Raw genomic sequence first — 25,901 nt, forward strand, 5'->3', positions numbered from 1 at the left:
TTTAGTAGTAGAAATATACCACTGAGACAAAGAAATATATCAAGTTGCCAAGTAAGTGGCAAGGCCCACAGCCAAGTAATGAAGATGCTTTTAGAAATGCTGCCATGCTAGTCAAAAAAAAAAAAAAAAAAAAAAAAGCATCTCCCTGCTCCTAAAAAATTTAAATTACTTTTTTGGGAAATCTGCTTTACAATATTATTGCGCCAGAAGCACCAGGTGGCGCTACAATACAGTATTCCGTGGTCTTAAATAAATTCCCAGTCCAAGATGGTCCGAGTTGTTCAATTTTTCTTTTTTACACAGTTTGAATAGAAGCACTAGTGAGGAGAGCTGGGGAAACAGGTGAAATATCTTTGCTCACTGTACTCTCCTGTTTTAGGGAAGTGTACCAAACCAGCACAACACAACAGTGTTTGCATGCAATCCTGAAATTAAAAAAAAAAGCTTTCCTTGAATTCTGCTTTTCCATAGTGCCTGCTATGGTTTAGATATTACCAAAATCAACTTTGATAATCAACTTTGATTTTGGCAAAGTAGTAACTTTGCCTTTTGCTAAGAATCAAAGACCTGCTGTTCTGTAACAGGAGAAATAGCAGCCTGAGAAGAAAATACATAAATATAACTGTGCATCCATTTATAAAAACCAGGATAGTACTCTTTAAAAAAAAAACCAAAACAAAACAAAATCACACTATAGTAATGCATAATATTTATTAACATAATAATAAATTATTACCCTTATAATTTCTTATACTCCTTAAAAGAACATAAGATATTTCTAGCTTTCATGAGTTACTCTAGATTCAATTTTTCCTTAGACTTCAGCTTACCAAAGAACATTAAGGAACCCTAATAAGCTTCTCCATCCCCAGCAATTCCCGCCAAAGGATCGACTGGCTAAGGGAATGTCAGTTATTCTTCATTAACTTTTAGCATCACATTTTAAGTGAGTGAAAACACAACTCATTTAGTCTTTGCTGTATCTGTAGTTTAGTAGCCCAGCAATACACTATTGCCACTATTAGTAACAGGCTATTGAGATTGCAAGTCCTCTGGGCAGAGTTTGCCAGGACTCCTTTGTCTAAAAGTGTCTTGAGCTGCCTGGAGTTTTGTTTAGGTTTTCTGTTTGGTTTGTTTGTTTGTGGGGGTTGGGGGTGTGGGGGTGTGTGTGGTGGTGTTTTTGTGGGATTTGGTTAGTTGGTTGGGTTCTGTGTGGGTTTTTTGTTTTATTTGATTTAGCTGTAACAAATTTTCTTGTGATCTGGTGTTTATGAATTATTTTTATGCCTTCATTTATCTTTTTTGTGATAAACCACATCTTTATATCCATAGTAGTAACAAGAAGCTATTATGCGCAGTATGAGCTATTTATCCTTAGTGTGACGCAGTACAGAGTTACAGGTCTAAAACTGGAATGATAGCAAAGGCCTGGAGACTTCATTGCTGTGAAAACTCATCATGGTCTTTCAAACAAATGCAGACTTGGACAGAATCAGGTTTCAGGGGTTAAAGGGAGCAAGTATCACAGAGGTGAAACGTGCCCTATAGAGTAGATTGAAATATAATGTGACGCTGCATGGTGAGTGGTATAAAAGTGTGTTGGAAAAACTGTAAACAACTCAGGTGAACCAAGAATTACAGGGACCAAAACAAAAAAGAAAAAACAATAAAGCCAACCATATCCTGGGCTTCATCAAAAGGAGCGTGACCAGCAGGTCGAAGGAGGTGATCCTACCCCTCTACTCTGCTCTTGTGAGACCTCACCTGGAGTATTGTGTGCAGTTCTGGTGTCCTCAACATAAAAAGGACATGGAACTTTTGGAGCAAGTCCAGAGGAGGGCCACGAGGATGATCAGGGGACTAGAGCACCTCCCGTATGAAGATAGGTTGAGGAAGTTGGGGCTGTTCAGCGTGGAGAAGAGAAGTCTGCGTGGAGACCTCATAGCAGCCTTCCAGTACCTGAAGGGGGCCTATAGGGATGCTGGGGAGGGTCTCTTCGTCAGGGACTGTAGTGACAGGACAAGGGTAATGGGTTAAAACTTAAACAGGGGAAGTTTAGATTGGATATAAGGAGGAAATTCTTTCCTGTTAGGGTGATGAGGCACTGGAATCGGTTGCCCATGGAGCTTGTGAATGCTCCATCCCTGGCAGTGTTCAAGGCCAGGCTGGATGAAGCCTTGTGTGGGATGGTTTAGTGTGAGGTGTCCCTGCCTATGGCAGTGGGATTGGAACTAGATGATCTTGAGGTCCTTTCCAACCCTAACTATTCTGTGATTCTGTAAAGAAAAGGGGGAGGGAAGTCAAAATCACACTCCTGCCAGTTACATACTCCAGATTCTTATACCAACACACCCCACTGACACCAGGCTGAAGCCAGAGACCTCAGGATCCCAATAAGTAGAAGTAACCAGGAAAACTGTGTGGTGTCTGATGAGGTGTAAATTTCATTTTCATTGATGCAGTGATGATGTGAACTGTGTTAACAGAGATGACTACATTAGCTGGACTACTGGTAGCACAGCACTTCTCTCAGAATTTCATCCTACACTTGAATCAACTCTGAAGTTTTTATAAGCACTCAGAGAAAGAGTATTTGCAGGGTTGCTCCACATCTACAGATCAAGTGTCATATGCCATTTCATAAAACAGAACCCAAGAGCTTACACAGAACTATCACTACTGTAATGCGGCTATTTTCCTTTCTAAATTCAGACTGCTGTCTGGCTCTCTTTAAGCTTTAATGTAGGGGGAAATAGCTGAATTTCTACAAAAACATATGCTGGAAAAGTATGAGAAGTAATAATCTTACATATATGACTGGTTGGTCTAAGCAGTTCTAAACTGTTCCTTCAATTTAGTAGTATGCTGTATTACAACAGCTTAAGATGAAAGTGCTATAAGCATTTTTCTATGTTACTACCAATATATCTCAAAAAGTATTTCAAAACCACAGTTTCTTTCCAAGGAGCAATTTATTTTCCAGGTTATAGATGAAGCCAGCATTCACTAAGTTCAAAAGATAGTTTGTCTTCATTGTAACACACTGTTAAGGTATATCTGTCAAATCAAAAATACTCAGAGGAAAGGTAAACATCCTAGAAGTACATACTGGTAACAATTAAAACAGGTGATACTACTCATTTACATGCCATGCCTGATATCTAAGTAGCACTCAGCTGGTATTGTGAAGTTACTTGAACACTTGATGTTCTTGAACATCAAAAACACTTGATATTACTTGAACCTGATCTACTTCTGCCTGCTGAATTCAACACTGAACAGTAAAAGCCATGCAAAATTCTGTTACCTCTGTGTTACAAAGCTCTTAATTAACCAATGAAACACCGCTTAAATGTGTCAGGTTTTGATACGGCTTTCAGTCAAACCTGGAGTTTCACTTGTGGGAAAGGATAGCTTTTTAGACCCTGTCCCGCAGGGGAAAAAGGGTACTAGGACTGGCTCCCTGAAATGTCTGTACACCAATGCACGCAGCATGGGGAATAAACAGGAGGAGTTAGAAGTCTGTGTGCGGGCTAAAGGTTATGATCTAGTGGCGATTACAGAGACATGGTGGGACAGTTCACATGACTGGAATGTGGTCATGGATGGCTATGTCCTTTTTAGGAAAGATAGGTCAGCAAAGCGAGGTGGTGGAGTGGCTCTTTACGTGAGAGAGCAACTAGAATGTATTGAGTTCTGTCCGGGGTCGGATGAGGAGCAAGTGGAATGTCTGTGGGTACGAATCAAGGGGCTGACTGGCACGGGTGATACAGTTGTGGGGGTCTATTACAGACCTCCTGATCAGGACGAAGGAGTTGATGAGGCTTTCTACAGGCAACTGGAAGTAGCCTCGCGACTACATGCCTTAGTCGTCGTGGGGGACTTTAATTACCCCGATATTTGCTGGAAAACTCACACAGCCAGTCATTCACAGTCTAGGAGGTTCCTCGAGTGCATTGATGATAATTTCTTAATGCAAATGGTGGACGTACCAACTAGGGGAGCAGCGCTGCTAGATTTAGTACTCGCCAACAAGGAGGGTTTGGTCGAAGTGGTGACGGTCAATGGCAGCCTTGGCTGCAGTGACCATGAGATGGTGGAGTTTAGGATCCTGTGTGGGAGGAATAGAATACCTAGCAAAGCCACAGTTCTGGATTTCCGAAGGGCCAACTTTGGCCTCTTCAGTCAACTGCTAAGGGAAGTCTCATGGGAAAGTGTACTAGGCGGTAAAGGGGCTCAAGATAGTTGGTTAGCATTCAAGGACCGCTTCTTCCAAGCTCAGGATCGGAGCGTCCCAATAAGTAGGAAGTCAAGTAAGGGATCTAGGAGACCGGCGTGGTTAAACAAGGAGCTGCTGGGCAAACTCAAGTGGAAAAGGAGAATCTATGGATTATGGAAGGAGGGGCTGGCCGCTTGGGAGGAATATAGGACAGTTGTTAGAGGATGTAGGGAGGCAATTAGGACAGCTAAGGCCTCCTTGGAACTCAATCTTGCTAGTCGGGTTAAAGACAATAGAAAGGGCTTCTTCAAATACATAGCAAATAAAACTAACACAAGAGGCAATATAGGCCCACTGCTGAACGAAGTGGGTACCCTGGAGACAGAGGATATAAAGAAGGCAGAGGTGCTGAATGCCTTCTTTGCCTCTGTCTTTACTCCTGCAGACTCTCCCCGAGGGCCCCGGATTTCTATAGCCCCAGAAGGAGTCAGGACAAAGGAGGAGTTTGCTTTGGTAGATGAGGATTGGGTTAGGGATCAGCTATGCAATCTGGACATCTGTAAATCGATGGGTCCGGATGGAATGCACCCACGGGTGCTGAGGGAGCTGGCGGAGGTCATTGCTAGGCCACTTTCCATCATCTTTGGTAAGTCGTGGGAAACGGGCGAGGTGCCTGAGGATTGGCGGATGGCAAAGGTCACACCAATCTATAAGAAGGGCAAGAAGGAGGACCCGGGTAATTATAGACCGGTCAGCCTTACCTCCATCCCTGGAAAGGTGATGGAACAACTTATTCTTGACTCCATCACTAGGCATATCAAGGATGAGGGGGTCATTAAGAACAGCCAACATGGTTTTATGAGGGGGAAGTCATGTATGACCAACCTTATAGCCTTCTATGAGGAAGTGACTAGGTGGAGGGATGATGGTAGAGCGGTAGATGTAGTTTTTCTTGATTTCAGTAAGGCATTTGATACTGTCTCCCACAGCATCCTCATAGATAAGCTAAGGAAGTGTGGGCTTGACGATCAAGTAGTGAGGTGGATCGAGAACTGGTTGAAAGGAAGAAGGCAGAGAGTTGTGGTCAATGGCGCAGAATCTAGCTGGAGGTCTGTGACTAGTGGAGTTCCTCAGGGGTCGGTGCTGGGACCGGTGCTGTTTAATATTTTCATCAATGACCTGGATGAGGGAACTGAGTGCACCCTCAGCAAGTTTGCTGATGACACAAAACTGGGAGGAGTGGCTGACACACCAGAGGACTGTGCTGCCATTCAGCGAGACCTGGACAGGCTGGAGAGTTGGGCGGGGAGAAACTTGATGAAATTTAACAAGGGCAAGTGTAGAGTCTTGCATCTGGGGAAGAACAACCCCATGTACCAGTACAGGTTGGGGGTTGACCTGCTGGAAAGTAGTGAAGGGGAAAGGGACCTGGGGGTCCTGGTGGATAGGAGGATGACCATGAGCCAGCAATGTGCTCTTGTGGCCAAGAAGGCAAATGGCATCTTAGGGTGCATTAGAAAGGGAGTGGTTAGTAGGTCAAGAGAGGTTCTCCTCCCCCTCTACTCAGCCTTGGTGAGGCCGCATCTGGAATATTGCGTCCAGTTCTGGGCCCCTCAATTCAAGAAGGACTGGGAATTGCTTGAAGGAGTCCAGCGCAGAGCCACAAAGATGATTAAGGGAGTGGAACATCTCCCTTATGAGGAGAGGCTGAGGGAGCTGGGTCTCTTTAGCTTGCAAAAGAGGAGACTGAGGGGTGACCTCATCAATGTTTACAAATATGTAAAGGGTAGGTGTCAGGATGATGGAGCTAGGCTTTTTTCAGTGATATCCAGTGATAGGACAAGGGGCAATGGGTGTAAACTGGAGCATAGGAAGTTCCACGTTAACATCAGGAAGAACTTCTTTACTGTAAGAGTGACAGAGCACTGGAACAGGTTGCCCAGGGGGGTTGTGGAGTCTCCTACACTGGAGATATTCAAGGCCCGCCTGGACAAGTTCCTGTGTGATGTACTGTAGGTTACCCTGCTCTTGCAGGGGGGTTGGACTAGATGATCTTTTTAGGTCCCTTCCAACCCTTGGGATTCTGTGATTCTGTGAACTTTCAATGAAGTCAATGAGACAGGAAAACAAATAATAAAGACTAGGAGAAACAACCAGACAAAATCCCCAGTGCTGTGGAAGTTCACAATGTGAAATCAGTATTGTGAAAAGCAAGTGACAGTGATATAATCAGGTAAAAGAGGAGGTATTGTCAATTGTTGAAAAGCACTTAAAACAGAACTCCACATATGAAAACTTGAATTCTACTGTGAAGCTATAGTTGGAAATTTTTATGAGATAGGGGCATAAATTTAAAACTTAAGTTACTTAAGTCACTCATATTAGTTTAAAAAGTGAAGTATTTAAGACAGCTAGACCAAAACAAAACCACATAAAGAAACCACCAAACCCCCAAATGAGGAAAAAAAAAACCCACTCAAAACAACACTCTAAGAGTCATAAAACTGTCTTGCATATTCAACAGTAACAGCTATGCGTTTGCCAACTCCAAAACATTTTGCTGAATTTTGCATATGCTTTTTTGTTTTATTGTTTAAAATGGCAGACAATGGATCCATCAGACAAAAGAAAATCACAACTATCTCATATTCAGTATTTTGATATAATTCAGAATTATTCTTTACCTTTCTGCTATGGATGGAGGCAAAAGTAATTCATACAGCAGGTTAATTATAGCACAATTCAATTAATTTATAGTATATTTGTGGTTTAAATGAGTCATAACATTACTGAATATATGGTGATGCAATATTAATTTCCAGGATCTACAGACAACAACTTGTCTAGCACCAATCATTTTCACTATTGTTTCCACCCAATAAAGAGCTAAACTCAGCTTCATCTGTACGAATGATGAATGATATTCTCACCCTTTCTGTATTAAGTAAGCAACCACACTTAGAATACCCAGAAATTGCATGCAGACATCTAGTTACTGTATAAAATAAAATTTACTACACAAGCATGAGGATAAGTGGCTGTCTAGGTAAGGAGACTATAGCTCATACAGTTTAAATCTGCTAGGCACTAAACTTAAATCTGTGGGATCAAGGTTGTAAAGTCTGCCAGCAAAAACACTGCTTTTAGAAAATATTTATCAGTTGACATTTAGCCTGGTATTTTGACAGTTCCATGCTAGCTGTGAGTGATGCTTTCATTCACAACTACAACTACACCACAAATAAGAAAGTCTGCATTAGTTTCTTCATTGATAGAAAGCTCTTTAATATGTCAGAGCAACTGTGGCAATAAAATTGTAGAAAATGGTCATTGCAATGATTCACTTCTTACACAGTTGAATTGAGTTGCCCTCTAGCATAATGTTGTATTATACCTAATGAAAGTTAGCCCAAGGACTGCCCCTGCATATTCTCTACCTTGGCAGAAAACAGTGCTCTATTTCCTGAAGAAAACTGAGACAGTTTTTTACCACTTGCATACGACTGTGATCTAGAAGAAACTGAAAACTCAAAGATAACTAAAACTATCACTAAGCAGGAGGAGTGTTGCATAAAGGCCACAAAAAGTCAAATCAAATAAATTTTTGGCCACAGAACATTGGAAGTCTTTAGCTACAACCTTTGTTTTTAAAACTAAATTCATTTTGTACATTTGTTCAAATTTTAATCAGCCCTTTCTTGCATTTTTTGCAATCTGTAGTTTTTGTTTAACTCCTGCTACTAGACAGGCACCACAAACAACCAGGGAGCCGATAGCTTACTCTTCTTTCTAGTCCTCTTCACATGCCTGCAGTTTCAGCCCCAACACCAAACACAGTTGTTTAGACTTTCTCTTAGCTGGTTTACAGCTGCACTATCAGACTCCTAGGAAATTATAGGGCTCATTTTTGCACCTCTACACCATTCACCCATAAACCTCTCACTGATGTCACTGTTTTGTGTGATTCAGAAAATCAGAAATTCAGAAGCATTTTAAATTTCAATTCTGTTCCTAACAGAAGCATATGCAAACACCATTTGCCACAACGCACCCTTGTAGAAAAGGCAGCCAATAGCCTCCTGGGATGCATCAGGCAGAGAGCTGCCAGTACATCAAGGGAGGTGATTCTTCCCCTCTGCTTAGCACTGATGAGACACAAGTGGGTGCTGGGTCTAGTGCTGGGCTCACCAGCGCAAGACAGTCAGGGACATACTGCAGTTGGTTAATCACCTTAATCCCCAAAAAGGTGATTAAGGGACAAGAGCATCTGGCGTACAAGGAGTGGGTGACAGAACTGGAATTGTCCAGCCTGCAGAAGGAAAGGCTCAAGGGGAATCTTATCAGTGTGTATTAAAAGTTACTGGGGGCATGAAAAGTGACAGACTTTTTTTCAGTGGTGCCCAGTGACAGGACAAGAAGAAACAGGCACAAGTTGAAACTTACAAAGTTCTGTTTAAAAACAAGAAAAAACATTTTCGCTGTAAAGGTGATCAACTTGGAACAGGTAACCCAGAGAAGCTGTGGAGTCTCTATCCCCACAAATACTCAAAACCACCTGGGCAGAGCCCTGATCAACCTGCCCTAGCTGACCTTACTTTGAGCAGGGGGGTTTAACTAGAAGCTCTTCAGAGGCACCTGCCAGCCTCTATGACCGTATGATTCATTTGCAGTCACATCATTTCCAAATGTAAAAAAAAAAAGAAAAACCCCCAAAAACCAAAACAACAAACACACACAAACAAAACAAATACTGCTTTTTTAGAGTATGTTTACACTAGAAGTTTGGCATACAGTATACAAACTCTTAAGGAAAAAAAAGCCTACTTGATAAACAGTAGGGAGCACTTCTATATAGGTGGGGAGATGCTGGACTCCTTCAAGCTGAAACCAAGCAAGGTTTTACACAGTGCACTGCTAGTAGGGACACAAGGTCAATGTAATCCAACAGTTAGAAATAACAAAACACAGCAACTCCAGCAACCAGCTCTTAAAAGGTGTAAGCAGTTTCTGGAACTCTAATCAGAAGTTTCTAGACTTTGAGGAGTATAAAAATATTTTAATATGCAAGTTAAAAAAAAAAAGTATACTTTACCTGATAGCCAAATGTGTTGTTTTGTGACCCATGCCTTGGGACTCCTGGATTTTCACATGCTGTGCGAGTAGGTTCTTAAAAAAAAAAAAAAAAAAAAGACAAAGACAAAATAAATTACAGTATTTTAATGATACATGCATTACAAAATTGAGATTGCTCAACAACATGCATTACGCTTATGAGAGAAACAAAAATAAAGTTTCTTGATTCTTAGCAGGCATAGAATAACACCAGGATAATAGCTGAAAACTCCTAGATTGACTCATCAGGAAAATAAATAGTAAGCATTTCAAGAAATCTCAGTAATATGGTTGTAACCTTACCTATACATCGAGGGGAAGATCCACTCCACGTGCCATCTGCTTGGCAAATTCTGGTATTGGAGCCCACCAAAATAAAGGGAGGATTGCAGCTGAAAGAGACTTCTGACTGATAGATGAAGCTTTTGCCTTCTCTTTTCCCTTGAGCAGGTACTCCAGGGTCACCACAGAACTTTGCTATGAGAAAATACATGGCAGAAATGGAAAGTGTCATTTATAAAAATACACAAAAAATAACACCTGAAATTGGTGATGCAGTTACTCCGAATTTTATATTTATTTTATTAAACACAGGTGTCCTGGGTTCAGCAGTAGCAGTCATTTTTCTCAGTCTCAGTACCTGGTGCAGTGCTGTGGTTTTGACTTTCAGCCTGGGAACAGCACTGATAACACTGATGTTTTTAGCTGTTGCTAAGTAATGTTTAGTCTGACCAAGGACTTTCTGAGTCTCATGCTCTGCCAGGGAAGCTGGGAGGAAGCAGAGACAGGACACCTGACCCAAACTAGCCAAAGAGGTATTCCAGACCACAGCACGTCATGCCCACTATATAAACGAGGGGCAGTTACCCGGAATGGTTAGATCACTGCTTGGTGGGGCTGGGTATTGGTCGGAAGGTGGCGAGAAGTTGTATTCTCTTCCCTCGTTATTTCCCTTATCATTACTATTATTGGTGGTGGCAGCAGTGGTTTGTGTCATACCTTAGTTACTAAACTGTTCTTATCTCAACCCGTGGGAGTTACATTCTTTCGATTTCCCTCCCCATCCACCCTGGAGCTGGGGGGAAGGAAGGGGTGGGGGTCGGGGGAAGGGAGTGAGCTAACAGCTGTGTAGTTTCTGAGTGACGGGCTGAGCTTAAACCACAACAGGTCAAATAAAGACACATTTAATAGGAATTCAGAGGGAAACTAGACAGCCAGTCTAGTCTGCTTCAGTTTGCAGTAGTTTTGTCAGCTGTTCAAAATGCCTACATAGCGGGCTTGGTCAGTAGCTTAAAGTTGGCACTCAGAGTTACACAACTTGTTTTATTAAGCCACAAATATTCACAATTCACCTCTGCCCCAAGCCACACCAATATGCAAATCCTCCTATAGAGAGCAATCAAAGAGTGTATCAAAACTTCATGTCAATTTCCCATCCTCTTCTGCTTTCTTTCTTCTGCCACCTAACAACTATTCAACATTTTTGTGTCATTAAATACTCGTCAGACAGATTTGAGGAATCGTAAATTTTTACTTCCTCATCTTTCACTGAAGCATACGATTTGCTATGTATGGAAGTAAAACACTTAAAATTTGGTGCAGCTAGCAAAAAACCCTTCAAACAACATAATAAATTTCAATGGCGATCTAGAAGTCAAACACTAATAAGCTGTTATTAGCTGCGATAAACTTGACTGATGAGAACATATTCTTAAATTGGTCTTTTTAACTTATACCTATCACCTAGAGATGCGTTACGTCTAATAGCACAGCATAACTAAGTGAATGCACTGCTGGCAAATATACTGTCTGTCTTCTGCAGCATCAGGTACTGATTATTGTCAGAAGCTAGATTTTGAATAGATTGAGGAAATGCAATCAGCTATGGCAAACCCTGTGTCATCAGACTATGTTTTTCCCTGACACTCTAAGAATTCCGGTCAGAAAATGCTGTAATACACACACAAAAAAACCAGACATTAACCTGGATGTGTACAATGACATAATTATAAAGACACACTGACAGACAGTGGAATTTTCTGCTCCACTTTTCACTTCTACAGATAAAATTTAAATTACATCTCTTAAACAATCACCTTCAAAATACATTTGTACTATCCCTTTGTCATTTATGCCTTAAGCTTTCCAAAGGACCTGCTTCACATGAAATGCTCCTGCCCTCTACTTCTGTAGACACTGACTGTACGGCAAATCCATGCACACAAACTTTATTGAAGAAAAAAGGTTTAATCTGTAACATACAAAAATTGTATTCAATTTCATCATTTTAAATGGAATGTGACTGTATGCAGTATTATAGGCCAACTTATGAAAAGATCTATGAATTGGGGATAGTGTCCCACAGAGAATCTCATTTTGTGATTGACAGATCATGACTGTAATTTATGTTTTCATTAAAAAATTCCCAGGAAGTCTTAATTTGAAAATACATTAAACACAGATTTTTAACACAGAGGCTTGAACTTATCTCCTGAATAGCTCCTTTCACCCACAAATTATCAACCACTCTCAAAAAAAAAAAAAAAAAAAAGAAAATCCTCACATTGAAAAATGTTATTTTTGGTAAGGATATTACTTTTTTATAAAACTAAGTAAACTCCACCACATAATTGTCAGTCAACTTTACCCAATCATCGAAGAGCTACTGGATATCTGTATTCTATAAAAGTAACCACGGAAACCAGGCACCATCATAAAACATGTCAGTTTTCCTCTGTTATTGGAACAGAGGATTACAGAACAAACTAATGTTGCAGCAAACTGGAAGCTCTGTGAGTGCTACCACTGCCAATGGAAGTATTTCCCAAAGGACTCTGAGAGCCACTAACAGAAACATGGTCATGGAGCTTTGACACTGAAGCTGTGAAGTTAGTCTCTTTCTTCAAAGGCATTTAATCGATTAAGAGCAAATTATACCTCTAGATAGGAGTTTTCAGGCATAGACCTATGTATATTTTTTGCTATTGCCAAGCTTATAAAAACAGCAGTCCTTTACTCAAAGTACTATATGAATGATTAAGCAGATAAATTTACTAGATCATAGATGACAAACGCTCATGCAAAGACATGACCATATTCCATTCTGAATAATTATTCCATGTTATAACTATACCATGCATATCTTCAGCTACAGGCTCTACGGAACCAAGCTGGGAACTAGATTTCTGATGTCAAGAAATGCTTAAAGATTGCTCATTGAGAATGACTTTCAACAGCTCCCTCTCATTTCTGCCAGATGGCAGCTAGTTTGAGCTCTTTGACAAGCACTGGCTGCCAATTGATTTTTCTTGCAAGCCAACGGGTAACCATTGCACATTAACAACATTCAGTTAATGTAATCTCTGCATGAAAGAGACTTTAATTACCAGGCAACTGCTTTCTGTACTAACCATATCTTTTATAAAAATTAAAGGTGGAGCCCCTTTTTCAGAACATATTGAGGTATTGAGTACTCCAAACTCAAAAATGACAAATAGCTTGTGGTATCCAAAAATCATGTAAGGACGCAATATTTGAATAAAAATCAAATTATGAAAACAATTTTTCATGGTCTTTGATGTTCACAATATAGTTGACCCTAGAAGAGCTTTATTTAGAGAACTTGAACAACAAATGGTGATTTTTCTTTTTCTTTCAGAACCAATGCCTTTCAACATGTTCCAGCTCTGGCACACACAGTTTCACGATCATGAGGCAACTGTTATTGATGGTATGAGACTATCATCAGGGAAAAAAAAAAAAAAAAATCTACGTGGTGTGCATTCATAGTAGTAGGATATAGCCAGTTTTAAAAGGAAGACTGAAAAAAAAAAAAAAAAAACAGCAAAAGAGCGGTGAACTGCATTTTGAAATGTTTAGCAAGCTACCTGGCAAGCTCAGCTACTTGGCAAGCTTGAATTAAACTTCAAAAACTGTACAGCCACAAACATAAAATGATCCTCTTCCAGTCTGATTCCTTGCTCAAGACCATTACAGAGTTTCAACAGAATAGCTATTCTGCAAATAACAGAACCTCCTTCTTCAGTGCAATCAAATCTCTCTCAGAAGCCTCACAAGCACTTCTTTAAAAAGATTTTTTAAATAATGAGTTGAGTGATGGCAACCTAACAAAAACACCAAAAATGCCACATCTGATATTACAATAACATTTGTAGCAATATAAAAATCTATCAGTGTAGTAACTTTCAGGTTAACAAAATTTACAGCATAAAACATGTGACTTAATTTAGTGTAGGGGGAAATACAGACAATTGTCCAGGAATCACCCTGGAGCCTAGTCAACATCACCAGCAGAAGAAACCTCTCTGTGACATCAGAGAAAGTTCAGGATGAGTAATGAGAAAAGAGTAGAGATTATAATGAAATTATCCCTATTCTATATGTAGCTGGGCCTGAAAACAAGATAGCATCTCTTAATCTTGCTTTGCCTTGGATCATCTGGTACATTGCCTGTAATATTTCTTTTGTGTTTGTGTTTAAGGCTTCCTATATGTTCACAAAGGATTTACAGACATTCCTATGTCTTCCACAATCTATAAATTATGTTATAATTTTGGAAAATACAAAGGTTTGAAATTAACTTAGCCACTGCTGGGGGAGAAAAAGAAAAATTAAGAAAAAAGTTGAAAACTTTAAAGAGGAAAAAGAACCCCACTATAGTTGAATAAAGAAATAGAGGACTATAAAGTAAATACATACGCAAGCACTGAGGTACTTCACCACTCCATGTTCCATTCCCAACACAGGTCAAAACAGCAGGAAAAGAGAGTTCATATCCTGGAGAGCATACATAACTAATGCTAAATCCCCAGTCCAAGTTAGTTCCTTCCAACCTTCCGTTAGAGATCTGTGGCGGAGTTGGGCAGGTAACAGCTGCAATAATATTCAAAATAATTAGGACCAGCTGCTGTAAATATCCCCAGTGTACACAATTACTAGAAGAACCATATGTGCTAATTTCACCTTTTTTAGAGGACATTACAGTCAGGACATGCTATCTTCCACCCTGTATTTTTGCCTCATTTCCTAAAGTTAGTACTTCTGGTTTCCTCTGTTTAGGAGAGAGTGGCTGATTGATGAAGTGTCTTAAATAAAACTGGACTCTGCATCAAACTGAATAGGAAGACTACCTAAAAATCAGTATGGGGACTATGAAGTGTACAACATTTAAGACAGGTCTGGTCCATCACAAAATTATTTTGTTTGTCTGTTTAGACCATATGGAGTACAATTATCTTTAGTTACCTTGGTAACAGTCAAATACTTTCTTCCTATTAAACCAGCTTAGGTTTCAATAGATATTAATGCATAGGGATGACATTTCAGGACACTTGACTTGAAAGCCTGCTTCTAAGTAGCATAATTTGGTCAGTATTTACTTAATGAAGAGCCCCTCACCAAAAAGCATCTAGCTTCTAGCTGGAGTAAGAAAATTTAAAGATTTGCAACCTCTTGAAACATGAAGGCCAACAATAAGTATTTCAGTGTAGTCAAGCATATACTGGGCTGCATCAAAACAGTTGTGACCAGCAGTTCAAAGGAGGTGATCCTGCCCCTCTACTCTGCTCTTGTGAGACCTCACTTGGAGTATTGTGTACAGTTCTGGTGTCCTCAACATAAGAAGGACATGGAGTTGTTGGAGCAAGTCCAGAGGGGGGCTATGAGGATGATCAGGGGACTGGAGCACCTCCCGTATTAAGACAGGCTGAGAAAGCCTGGGCTGTTCAGCCTGGAGAAGAGAATCTGCATGGAGACTTCATAGCAGCCTTCCAGTATCTGAAGAGGACCTACAAGGATGTCAGAGAGGGACACTTCATCAGGGACTGTAGTGATAGGACAAGGGGTAATGGGTTTAAACTTAAACAGGAGAAGTTCAGGTTAGATTTAAGGAAGAAGTTCTTTACTGTGAGGGTGATGAGGCACTGAAACAGGCTGCTCAGAGAAGTTCCTGATGTGCCATCCACCCGTGGCAGAGTTCAAGGCCAGGCTGGACAGAGCCTTTTGTGACATGATCTAGGGTGAGGCATTCCTGCCCATGGCAGGGGAGTTGGAACTAAATGATCTTAAGGTCCTTTCCAACACAAACTGGTCTATGATTTTATGATTCTATAGTTTCTCATACCTAAGCTTCCCAGCAAAAAATTGAAGCATATACTAAGTTGTAGAAAAGAGGGCTGAAAAATACCACAGGACAGTAGAAACAAACAGACATGACTAGTGACAAAGATAAAAGTGTTGTTCAGTGGTTAATAGTGTACAAACAGAAGTGCTACTTGAAAAGTGCAGGAAAATGGATATAAAAGAAGTTAAATGAAAAATAAAGAGAATAAAAAAGAGAAAAAGAAGAAATTTAGGTCAAAATTACTAGAATAAACAAGAGGAAAGGAGCAAAAAAGAGAAACTGACAGCAAAAGAGAAAGAAAGGATATGAAACTAGTATGATTTAATTTAGTGGAGACAGTTGGGGCAAATGAGACTAAAAATAAAGCAGAGAACACAGGCCACAAGAATGGAGGAAAATAAATGCTGCACTTATAACCTTTAAACTTATGTTTAGACATCTGTCATCTTGCAGTCTCAGAATAAGTCAGAGGCACTAGATTGGGAGTACTGCATATTTGAATATGACCTGCAGAAGGTTCATTGTGTGCCATTTCTCCATTCTTATACTCCTCATTGAGAGAATCTTAACTAATTACACCAGAAAGATTCTCTGGAGTTTCATGCATGGCTGCTTGAGAATGCTGGATGTAGTAATATTATCAAATAATCCTCTGCCAACCAGTAAACCAGATCTAAATCTTATGGCCTTTTTTATTTATACTTTCTGTTTCTCTTGCTCTGGTTCATAGTCAAAAACCAAACCACCAACCAACCAGAACCGAGAAATGGACATGATAGCTTTTTCTAGACTTTCATGGTGTTTTAAAAAAAGCAAGTCAAAATAAGTACTCCAAGCAGCAAAAATCTGTGGGCATTCTCCAAGAACGTCATGACTAGTCCTTTTAAAAAGATCTGCATTTTTTAACCTTCAAGCTGAATAATATAGGAAGAAATACAGGTCTATAATTAGGAAATTAGACAGAAGTAGCATGAAAGTAGGTAAATATCAGAATTTTGAGGTGAAAAAGGCAAAACACCACCCAGCAACAAGGCAGAATGCCTTTCTAAATATTTTGGTCAGAGATTTAACCATAAATATGTACATCAGTTTAAGGCCTAAAAGTATATTAAAAATGCAAATCTGCAAAAAAGACAATGCTTGAATAGTTGAATATTTAGTTGCAGATGAAAATGCATCCTTTTCAAGAGAATGATTTGTAACTTCTATTTCAGTGGCATGGCGAAAATTATGTGTCCATTTTCTGCTTAGTTTATTTTCCAGTTATCTTAAGTAAATGGTACCAGAAGACCCTGACACTTCCTCTTGACATTAAAAACTAGTTGTTATACATTTCAAACACACTACTGCATATTTTACCTTTAACTACACAGTCAAATAAATGGGGTTTATTAACTTACCTAGTGCACTCCCACAGACCTGTGTGAAGTACAGCAAGATTCTGAGAACAGTAGAGATTCTGTATATGATTATTATTTAGTGTTTATACAAGCCATACATATGTATGACCTAAAATCAGAAAGACTCTAAATTCAAAGCCAAAATTGACATTACTCTGTATGGCTCCATTTGAATCAAATCAAAGTTGGATTTTCTGCTCCCGGTTAGATGCCTTGTAGTCCTTTAGGATTTGAGGCTGTGAGACTGTTATAAATAGTTGTTCTATCTTACGATCTTCTAGCTATTTGCTTACAACACTCTTGCAGACAGACAGACTCTAGAGCAATAGGACCAGTATGGTCATTCTTCTGTTCTTAAAATTAGTTTTGTAATTGAAGCTGAGGTTCACTCAGCGCACAATACAAATAGAAAAAAAAAATTAAAAAAACTAAGAGGATTTGGAAGTCTGACATTCTCAAGAATGTGTTGGGAAAATAACTTAAAAAATTATATTGTCAGAGGTGAATTAGAATTCAACAGGACTTGGTAAGATATTAGGAGAACTGTAGTCAGCAAGGAAAGCAACTGCAAATGGGGTGGAGATTTGAAATTTATTTTGTCTATTTTGATGAATGAATTCAAGACTGGAAAATGAGAACTGCTGAGCAGGTATGTATCTGTGCTTTGTTAAAACAACACAGAAGGAAGATGGATGAACACAAAGGAAGTGCAAACTTAGCCAACTAATTTTTAAAAGAAGAGAAATCAGACATACTTAGTGTGAACCCAGGAAGAAAATGCCAAAACAGTAATGCTGTGGTATCAGGAAGAGTGAGAAAAATTTCTCTAGAGAGATGTTTTATGATTTATCAAGCGAGTTTCTCAGAGAAAACTGTTTTGATGACACAGGTAAGGTGGTCTTTCCGTAACATTCAGATTTGTCACAGTTTAAATTTCAACGGAGAGCAGTAAAAATTTCCAATAAAACAGAAAAATGAGGAATGCAGTCTTTTTCTAAAGCCAGGGACATATGCAAGGTCATTTTTGGTATGACATGCTACCCCTCACAAGCAAAAAAAAAGCTAAATCATCATTTCATATTGTTTAATTCAGTTTAGCAGCAAGGTAATAAAATGTTTTATAAAGCTACAAAGAACTGTTCAACATACTATGCTGGCATGAAAAAGTAAAAGGGAAAAGAAGTAAAGGATGAAGGCACCATTCCTGCAGCCAAAAATATAAATTTGGTGTGTTCGTACTAACAGCACGTTTTGATGTCTGTGGAAATATTTGGCTGACTCATTACAATAAACAGTGGATGTAAATGTCAAAGAAGAAATAGTTGGCAAGAAAAATAAATGTTGTACCTTTGCATGTTGGGATAACTCCACTCCATGTGCCATTACTAGTACAAGTGCGAATTAAAGAGCTACTTGATTCCATCGTATAACCAGGTTGGCACATATAAGTAACATTTTGTCCAACAACATAATCATCGCCATATCTCATGCCATTGGCTGGGACTCCTGGATCTCCACAACTGATAACTGCAAGTAAACAGTAGAAGAACAGATTTTAGAACCTAAATATGACTTATTTATATGGAAGAGTGAAAACATAGGGCAAAACTAGAAATTTAATGAGGAAAAAAAGGAGAAGGTAAAATTATAATAAATCTCATCTCTATCAAGAGCAGATAAACATGTCATCTGAATTATCTGCCAAACACAACATGTAGAGCTGTGTAACAGTTACATTTGGAGAATATCAATACATATATTCAACAGTAGAAACAATGGACTGTATAATTTGGATCAGTAAAATTTCAAAATTATAAAATGAAAAAAAAAAAAAAAAAGGCACAAAATAATCTATATGTCGTTACCACTCTTTGATACCCTCCAATTTCCTTTCAGTTCACAGTTTCATTATGAAAGAAGCAGGTATCTATTATTTAATTAACTTTTCCTTCGGTACATCGTGAAAGGAAATGGAGTCTGGAGAATTTCAGTTATACATCTGCAAAAATCTCCTATTTTATAAATGCTTACATGTTCACTTGCACATAAACAGATGAGAATGTTCAGGCAACCCCAAACATGGGCCATGGTTTATGCCAAAATGGATCTACACTACTTTAATGAGTGGGAGTGGTTGTAAAGCTTCTTATGACTCACAGTGTCAGGAGATAAATTCAGTCTCTTAATGAGATTGTATAATTCATAAGGAGTTAATAAAGTTAATATCATTATAATCTGAGAACAAGTAAGTAAGTTTCTCTCAGATCTGGTCAACAGAGTCTATCAATTTCTGGAACAGTTTTCAAAGCAAGATATCTTGAAAACCCCAGTGGCAATGATAAAAAGCCATTGTTCTCAGAAAATAAAACAAGAACACGAGGAAAAAGCCTCTCACATGGAAAATACAGCACTGTGTTTTACAGTTTATCTTATAGTAAACTTGACAGTCCCCTTACATCATTATTATTAATTCTGGAAAATTGTAGGAGACAGTTTCCAGGGTAGAAAGCACATCCTGGCCACTTCTAATTCAAAGCCAAAGCATGACTGGTGGGAATGACACCCTCTTTGTATTGTGGTTTCCAAAATGAGAAAACCCATGGCTTCATGGCTGTAGTGTATTCTGAGCAGGTCTCTTGATCTAAATAATTGGGGAATTTAGAATCCAAGGTATATAGTATGCCTGCTCTACAATTCATCACAGTCTGAGTGAGCAAATAATAATTAAACTGCATGTATCAAAGTCCAACATAATCATTGTCTATAGATACAGAAGAGACTATAATACATACTACGGGGTTATATGGGTTAGCCTAAAGGTAGCTAGTGCAGTAGTAAAGAAAACTGGAGTTCAACCTTTTTTATTTTGCCTAGTAACACAATTTATTAAAAAAAAAAAAAAAACAAAAACAACTTCAAAAGTCACAGCTATTTTGTTTGTAATTCTTAAAAAATATAGACTTGTGAAAGCTATTTTTCTTAGAAACACAAATTCAAATATGTCACGTTCTACCTTTTTTTATTTGGCATATTCCATTTACTATCCTTAATGTTGCAAACTCAACTGAGATAATCCTTGATATTTTAGCAGGTATACTATTATTTTGACTGGATTACAACATAAAGCTCATGTCTTTATCCTTTTTTCTCTAATCCTTGTTTCATCTCTTTAGATTTTTCTGTATAAAGAATATTTCAAATCATTGCCTTCCAAATTTAAAAACATGCAAATACCTTGGCTTTAAGCAGATCTCTAGATTATTCTACCTTCTCAAAAGTCCTACCTTCTTATCATTAATTTTCCAAGTTATATTACAAAGAAACAAAACAAAACAAAACAAAAAAATAAAAAACAAAACAAACAAACAACACCAAAACAAGACAAAAAGAAAAAATAACCCCAAACAAAAAAACACAACCAAAACCCAGACCGGATTTTTCTTTTTCTTACATTTTTGACCTTTTGTATTCACTAATCTTTATCTTACTATTGGAAAAAGAGTTGCATGAAGAAAAAGGCTATGATGTGGGAAAAGAGTCATTCTTGATATTACTGTGTTGTAACATTAGAACTGTTCACTGAGGTGGGTTAGGAGCAATACGGGAAAAGATCTGCTTGCTCTTGTGTCTAATGCTGCAATGTTTGACTTTCAAAGTAAGCAAAATAATATGTAAGGAGGTGACCTAGATTTTTACTGAGACTCTGTTTTGTCATAAACATAGGAATGAAGCTTTAACTAAAAGCAACATGTAGTAGCTACTTAGCTGGCTCAGTGGCACCTCACAGATGAGGACAGTCAAACGAATTACAGAATGGTGAGGTTGGAAGGGACCTCTGGAGGTCATCTCATCCAATCCCCTGCCAAGCAGTCCATCCAACGACCCAAAGTTGGAACACCTCCATTTAAGTCACTGTAGTAGGCAAAAAGCAGCTTAAATTGTAGTGATGCTGAGCAGAAGACCACTGTACGTTGAGGAGTCAGTTAGCTTGAGAAGCCTGAGACCTGTACCACATTTTGATGCACATGCAGCATGGCTTTCAGACCTGTGCTGCACAGATCCTTTGGCCCAGGCACAACCTCAGCAAGCACATTGCAACAAAGGAACTTCTAGGAGCTCCCGCTCAGTATCAGCGACTACACCAGCTGCACATCCTTGCTTTTTATCTGGCAGCATAGAAAGAAGTTCTCATGAGAACATTGTTTCTCTTTGACTGTAGAAATTATTTGCTTCATTGTAAGAAAATCCTTTCATAGCTTGAATATAATAGCTTGATAGCATTTTTATGGTATCATTACAGTTATGAGAATTAAAGTAGGTAGATCATGTAACCATACGACTCCCTTATTATACTGTCTTTAAAAAAAATATTCATCCTTTTAAGTATTTCGTGCACACAAAATTATGCATGAAGTAGTACAAGAAAAAGCTGAAGACTTAATTTATTTGCATCAAACTTTGATATTTTACTTTATTGTCTTTCAGAGGAGAGAAAAACAAAGACTATTCATTAGAGATGTGTCTTACTTGTGCAATTTGGCAAGGATCCAGACCATGTTCCATTGGCAGTGCATTGTCTTACAGATGATCCGGAGAGTATGTATCCTTCCATGCATGAATAAATTACTGAATTAGAGAATGTAGTTCCATCAATACGAAATACTTTTCCATTAGCGGTTGTTCCTGGATTACCACACTGCACAGCTATAACGCAAGATGTTAAATATATTTAAAATGTAGTAAAGATGATTTTTTGACAGTCCTGGTGCCGGCAGTGTTATGTGGTAGAAATACATGCTGCTGCTCTGAAAAATATAAGTTTTGTCCACCTACTGATAGGGCATGTTGTAGAGTACATATCTGTTTGCATTAATTACTTGTTTTTACCCTTTTGCATGTAGGGAAGCACAGCCTCCAAATTTAAGTTTAAAATATGCAATAGAGGAAAAATAGCTTACCTCTGAAAACAAACTCCCAAAGAAGACAGATGTACAGTTATAGATTCAATTTGAATCTATAATATGTATGCATTTATAGCATCACCACATTTTCTAACTAATTCAAAGCACAGAATAGAGTCAAACTATTATTTCATAGGCACGTATAAGCCTGATGTTTCCCAGTTCTTTGATGATTAACTTTGTAATTGGAACGTGTCTTTCGTATGTGATTACATATATACACATACATGCATCAAATTGATATGTCCTAAACTATAACGTACGTACATGTGCATCACACACACACATATATCTATATAGCTATACACCTATGTATCGTCTATGAACCAGATCCATAATTTCAAGATTTTTTTTTTTTTTTGAGGCAAAAATAACACCAAAACTATCTTAAAATGTAAAAGGGGTACTTCATTTCTGTAATAGATAAGATCAAAGAAGAACAGCAGAAAGTTCATCTGGGTTAAGCATACCCCTTTAGATACCAGCATACAAACACATATATGTATTTATGGTAGGTCAGGATGGCAATCATTCAGCAGAAAGGGTATCAGAAAAGCAGCCTGTTGAATAAGGTTTTAAAATTAGATTATTTAAAACATATAATGCCGACAACAGTGATAAAGTGGCGAGTACAGGTTCTAAAATTACTTTCTGCTTTTCAGGAAGCTTTTCTTTCAAAAGGGGTCTCTTGGGAATTATTTCCTATTTTTGAATTAAGATAACTAAGGTAATAAATTGTTGTCCATAATTATTCCATTAGAACTTTATTTAATGATAATACATCTGGCTTTTTTCCAAGTAAACTTGCTTCGACCTTTCATTTTTATTGAAAAATATCAACAGAATTAGCAAATAAAAATTTTAAGCCAACTGTTTATCACACAGATGAATCTAATGAAATCCTAACATAGACATTTTCCTAAAACTCAGTTCTTTTCTCTGAAATCCAAATGTATGTATGTAATGGTCGCAATAAAAGATCAGGTGACGGTGTAATTTTTTTATTCTTTTTTTAAAGCAAAAATTGAGTTCTAGAGGCCTTACCTATTTCCTTTTCTGTTTTCTATTTTTTTTTTTTTTTGTACTGGGTAGCACAAATAGTTGATGCTGACACAAGATTAAGAAGAAATACACTTTTTTTTCTCAAAACTTTGAAAATATGCAGTTTTCGCATGGGTGCTGGGAGCTGATTTCAAATTTGTCACCTGACACCAAGCTATTGCTTTGGTGTAGTAACTTACGAGAATAAATTGTCAGTTCAAAATCAACTGTATACCAAAAATGGCAATATAAAATTGGTCTTCTGATTACCATTTTTAACAAAACAGTTTAAAAATACAGTGGATCCTCTGTGATTTACCTTTGCACTCTGGTTGTCTTCCTGTCCAACTTCCATTTGCCAGACATGTCCTTTCTTCTGAGCCATGGAGGATATAGCCAATATCACAGCTGAAATGGACTGTGCTTTTAATTTTAAAATTGTTTTCTTCTCTAGACCCATGACCTGGGATACCTGGATCACCGCAAGAACCAGCTATGTCACCTAGAATTTAGAGTGCAAAGATCAGAATAAATATGAAATATTATTATGACACTGCATTTAAAATAATGTTTCTATACATTTATTAATAAATTTGTATTTATGGAAAAAAAGAAACCCATATATCTCAGTAGGTGTGATTTCCTGTAATTACAAAATTACTGGATTCTCAAATAATTTTTTTGTACTTCTTTTACGTAAGTATGGAACAGAAATCGTAATTATCTCAAGATTCCCCTTAGACCATGCTAAACTTTTGGTAATAGAATCATCAAACAAGAAAAGGGAAACAAAAAACTAGCCAAACAAAATACATTTGAATTAAAGAATTCATTTGAAATAAAGAATTCTGAGCAAAACCACAGTCCTGATCATAATTTTCTTGTTTATCTATACAGAATGTTTATATAATACTTCCTATTTTTATTGTATCGTTAGAATTGTAACAGTTTTATCAGTGAATGAAAGTTGTAGTCAACAATTTTATGTACATTTGACATGAAGAACTTATCTGATTTATAGTCAGTGAATGAAAGTTGTAGTCAACAATTTTATGTACATTTGACATGAAGAACTTAGCTGATTTATAGAGATATTGAAAGTTCACTTCAAAGACTGTCTGACAGCTAAATCTCCCTCATCTAGAAATGTTTAAGCAAATTCTAAGATAGAGAGTTAATGTTTTCTACTATCTGCTTTATATCAATGTCAAAATAATCAACATAGTCATAATAATAATATCTATTATACATCCAAATCATTTATTGTGAGAGCTTTTAGGAAGCTGTAGGTACCACTTTATTTGCACAACAGGTCAGTTCTTCAAATCTTTTAGTGTATACTTAGGATCTGCTGTTTCATGTTTTTAAAGGTCTTTAAACTAGACTTATAAGAGATTAAGGTATATTGTATTACTGAGTTAGAACACAGAAGAGTTAAATTCTAGAATCTCTGGAGCTGCTCTGTTTGGGTTTTCACCCACAGCATTGAGTTTTTTGTAAAACTTGCAAATAAACTGAACAGTCTTCTACACAAAAAATGTTTCAAACATCATAATATTTTTCAGAACATATCTGCATTATTTTTTACTCAGTTACACAAATGTAAGTAAAGAAGAAATATTTTAGGAATCAGCTAGAAGGCTTTAATTCAGCTACTGAAGAACATCATATTACACATATTCACATTCGTGACAATTATTAAAAGATTTATGCAAAATATGCAAAGAATGCCATATTTTTTCTGGTATTAATTTAACCTTAAATAGCAGTAACATGGGAAGTTCTTACACAGAAATAGATAAAGTGGACTGCTCCAAGTACCAGAAGACCAAAAGTTACAAACTCTGTATCATAGGGTTCTATGGGAAGTTAGGACCCTGGAGTAGTAGATGCAGCGAAAAACAGAGCTTCCCTTGCTTTGCTTGACACTGTATGTCTGTAAACTGTACTGCTGGAGTGACTGGATGGACACATCTCTTTACTAACAAAAGCATGTACAGAACAGCTTTCTTTGCTTTGAGAATTACAGTGTCTGAAAAAATACTTGCTTTAGTCAAATGCACTTTTGTCACTTATGAAGGTAGTTCATGCGGCTGCCTGCAGTTTTGTAGGTCACGCTTATTACTTTTTATTTCCTTTCATATAGGCCATGCTCCCTTCTTTCCCCACAAAGTCACTGAAAACTAGCATAACTCTAAGCACCTCACAGAAGCTGATCTACATCATTCCTTGTAGGCTTATGGAAAGGAAAATGCAGTTATGGAGTCTCAGTCTGAAGGTGTATCTGGAGAGTCAAAGAAAAGCAGAACTTTGCTTGGAAGTGCAAAAAAGAACAAACCTGTCAGTTCATACTTACTCAACCCCTTGCTGAATCAGCTGAAAAAGTAGGCTAATTGTGAACCACTTTCACTAATTTAGGAGACAATTTTATGATTGCTTAAGTTAAACAAGCTTCAACCAACACTTTTCACTTGAGAATAAGCAAACTAATGTATCCATGCCTATTACACTGTGAAATTTTAGAGCATCTATGTGCAAAAGCTACATGGTCCTATGTATTTTAGCACTTTCAGAAAAAAACAAATTAAGTAAATATAAGAGCTAGCTGACTGGTTCAAAATAACAGACTCAAAAGTGTAGGTTCCTCTCTGTTTATGCACTTCATTATGTGAAACACATCAGTCAAGCAGCTCCCCAGGCGTGTTTAAAAAGAAACTGTAAATAGTTCCAAATTATTGTAAGTAAAAAACTTTTAGAAGCTTGCAAAATACTTCATGTCCAAGCTACTCAGGTGACTTAACATCCCTCTAATTTGAAAATAGTCTGCTACATATTTTTACAATAATTTAAAAATGTCTTAGATCAAGATTATTTTTTTGTTTGTTTGTTTTGGGGAATCTGTATCTTACATTTTCCAATATGATTTATTTAGACTATGAAGGATTTGGAAACAGGCTTATTCATTATGCTATACTTGTAAAAACTCTACAATAACAGCTCATTTTTCAGCAAGTTATTTGGCATTA

The 25,901-nt window shown here is 37.8% G+C and overlaps 1 protein-coding gene across 3 annotated transcripts in view; it reads right to left on the reverse strand.

The window, feature by feature from the left end:
- CSMD3 (CUB and Sushi multiple domains 3) overlaps window positions 1-25,901 on the reverse strand; it is a 614,489-nt gene that overhangs the window by 20,396 nt on the left and 568,192 nt on the right. For all 3 annotated transcript variants that reach the window (XM_065668828.1, XM_065668827.1, XM_065668826.1), the window contains 6 exons: window positions 23,195-23,377; window positions 21,401-21,577; window positions 18,221-18,400; window positions 14,051-14,224; window positions 9,635-9,808; window positions 9,312-9,385 (listed from right to left, as the gene is read on the reverse strand). In XM_065668828.1, the coding sequence (XP_065524900.1) occupies window positions 9,312-9,385; window positions 9,635-9,808; window positions 14,051-14,224; window positions 18,221-18,400; window positions 21,401-21,577; window positions 23,195-23,377 (962 nt within the window). The remainder of the gene's footprint in view (window positions 1-9,311; window positions 9,386-9,634; window positions 9,809-14,050; window positions 14,225-18,220; window positions 18,401-21,400; window positions 21,578-23,194; window positions 23,378-25,901) is intronic.

This window comes from Lathamus discolor, chromosome 2 (genome assembly GCF_037157495.1).
Source record: "Lathamus discolor isolate bLatDis1 chromosome 2, bLatDis1.hap1, whole genome shotgun sequence".
Classification (NCBI taxonomy): domain Eukaryota; kingdom Metazoa; phylum Chordata; class Aves; order Psittaciformes; family Psittacidae; genus Lathamus; species Lathamus discolor.